Here is a 2,500-nt window from a genome sequence, read left to right as displayed (position 1 = left end):
CTATGGTATTACAATGTGTTGATGTACACAAGGGTCTGACAGGAGAGAACCAGACCCTCAAGGCTCTTCTTCCAGCCACCCGGCAGGAGAGCGCTGTTCTCAAACGCCAAAATAACACTCACCCGGTTGAGACCAGTCCAGCCTCACCAGATGCCATGTCTCCCACGTCAAGCTGTGTCTGTGTCTGGCCAGGCTGGGTGTGTGCGTGCGTGTGTGTGTGTGTGTGTGTGTGTGTGTGTGTGTGTGTGTGTGTGTGTGTGTGTGTGTGTGTCTGGACATGGTGTGTGTGAATATATGTGTGTGTGTGTGTGTGTGTTTGTGCGTCTGTGTGTGCGTGCCTGCGTGTGTCCGTCCGTGCGTGTGTGTGTCTGGACATGCTGGGGGGACTGCCTGTTCTGGGACAGGGTGAAGGGGTCTTGAACTTCAGATGCACCTTCTGGGGTTACACGCAATGGGGGATTGGTTTCCCTGAGTGGATTCCTGGAGAACCACTAGCTTGCTTATGACCGTGAACTCTTCCTGAGGGCAGTGAGCTAGACAGAGAGACATGTGCTGGCCAGAACTGTTCTGTTTACCCTCCATGTAGCTGAGAAATTAGTTTAAATAAACATGTCATGGCAGCATTTGCATATATATCGATACATATACACTCATTATATATTATATATATACACTCATTGAACACTTTATTAGGAACACCTGTACACCTTCTCATGGTGGAGGTGGTGTAATGGTGTGGGGAATGTTTTCTTGGCACACTTTGGGCCCGTTAATACCAATCAATCTTCGCTTGAATGCCACAGCCTATTTGAGTATTGTTGCTGACCATGTGCATCCCTTCATGGCCACAATTTACCCATCTTCTAATGGCTACTTCCAGCATAATGCACCATGTCACAAAGCAAAAGTCCTCTCAAACTGGTTTCATGAACATGACAATGAGTTTGGTGTTCTTCAGTGGCCTTCCCAGTCACCGGATCTGAATCCAATAGAACACCTCTGGGATGTGGTAGAACGGGAGATTCACAGCTTGAAAGTGCACCTGAAAAATCTGCAGAAATTGCGTGATGCAATCATGTCATCATGGACCAGAATCTCAAAGGGATGTTTCCAACATCTTGTGGAATCAATGCCTCGAAGAATTGAGGCTGTTTTGAGAGCAAAGGGAGGCTCTACCCAGTATTAGTATACTGTTCCTAATAAAGTGTTCAGTGAATGTATATGATTTAGGTGAAAGGTCACAAAGTTATGTGACACACCACACATGCATCCACGCATGCATGTGCGGGGACACACACACACACACACACACACACACACACACCCACACCCCCCCACACCCACACCCACACCCACACACACACCCCCACCCCCCCACACACACCCACACACACAGACACACACACACACACACAGACACACACACACACACAGAAATCTGAGAGTGTTTTCAGGATATGTGCACTGTAGACACAGCACGATGAGAAAGTTCCAACACAAGGTTCTAAACGAATCAAGTAATCAAATGACTCTTTTAACATGACTTCTTAAGCAGCTAATAGCCCATATGCTGTAAATGAAACTTGGGCGGGGAAGTCAAAAACTGATTCATGTCTCGTGATTCAAACAAAGGATCCATGTGATTTAGTAATTAAGTTAGCCCAGAGAGATGTCCGTGTTGCGGCTGGAAGAACCTCGTCTTCGGGCTGAGGTGTCCGAGGCACTTCCTACTGTATACAGTACAACTGTGTTCAGTTGTCAAAACATTCACTCTGGAGGTTGAGGAGTGGCCTTAACACACAGTAGAGAAGGCAGGAAAGGCACCACAACAGACCATGATTATGACAGACCATTTCTCCATTTCTCCTGGACAAGACCACACGCAAATCAAAATCAAATCAAATCAAAGTGTCTTGATCGCGTACATAGAATACAGCCGTAGATGATGCAATTAAATGCTTAGGGCAAGCTATATACCAATCTAATATATAACAATATAATCATAATAAAACAATAACATGGCAAAGTGTATAGCAGCCGAACGCAACAGCAATATTGGGTAGTAAATAGCAGCAATAGTAGTAGTATAGGAGTGCAAATATGCAATGTGCAATGTCATTGGAACACACACACACACACACACACACACACACACTCCTCACTATCCTGAAAGACTCCAATTGACATGACCTAACATTGACCTCTCCTCTCTTCCCCTCTCCTCTCCACTCCGTTCCTCTCCTCTATCCTCTCCTCCGTTCTCCTCCGTTCTCCTCCGTTCTCCTCCCCTCCCCTCCCCTCCCCTCCCCTCCCCTCTCCTCTCCTCTCCTCTCCTCCCCTCCCCTCTCCTCTCCTCTCCTCTCCTCTCCTCTCCCCTCTCCTCTATCCTCTCCTCTCCCAGGTGTGGACATCCTGAAGCTGGTGTCGGCTCAGATCGGCAGCCAGTGGATCGACATGTACCAGTCCCTGGCCAACGCCACGGAGCGCGAGGTGGCCGCCT

The 2,500-nt window shown here is 47.8% G+C and overlaps 1 protein-coding gene across 1 annotated transcript in view; it reads left to right on the top strand.

The window, feature by feature from the left end:
- The window catches only part of tnfrsf21 (tumor necrosis factor receptor superfamily, member 21), a 28,914-nt gene that overhangs the window by 19,097 nt on the left and 7,317 nt on the right, over window positions 1–2,500 (top strand). Inside the window, exon 4 of the mRNA XM_083688470.1 lies at window positions 2,402–2,500. This exon is cut by the window's right edge and continues 167 nt beyond it. Within this exon, the coding sequence (XP_083544596.1) occupies window positions 2,402–2,500 (99 nt within the window). The remainder of the gene's footprint in view (window positions 1–2,401) is intronic.

This window comes from Argentina silus (genome assembly GCF_951799395.1).
Source record: "Argentina silus genome assembly, chromosome: 17".
Classification (NCBI taxonomy): Eukaryota; Metazoa; Chordata; class Actinopteri; order Argentiniformes; family Argentinidae; genus Argentina; species Argentina silus.
Note: the sequence above shows the minus strand (reverse complement) of the source record. Positions and strands in the feature narration are given on the sequence as shown.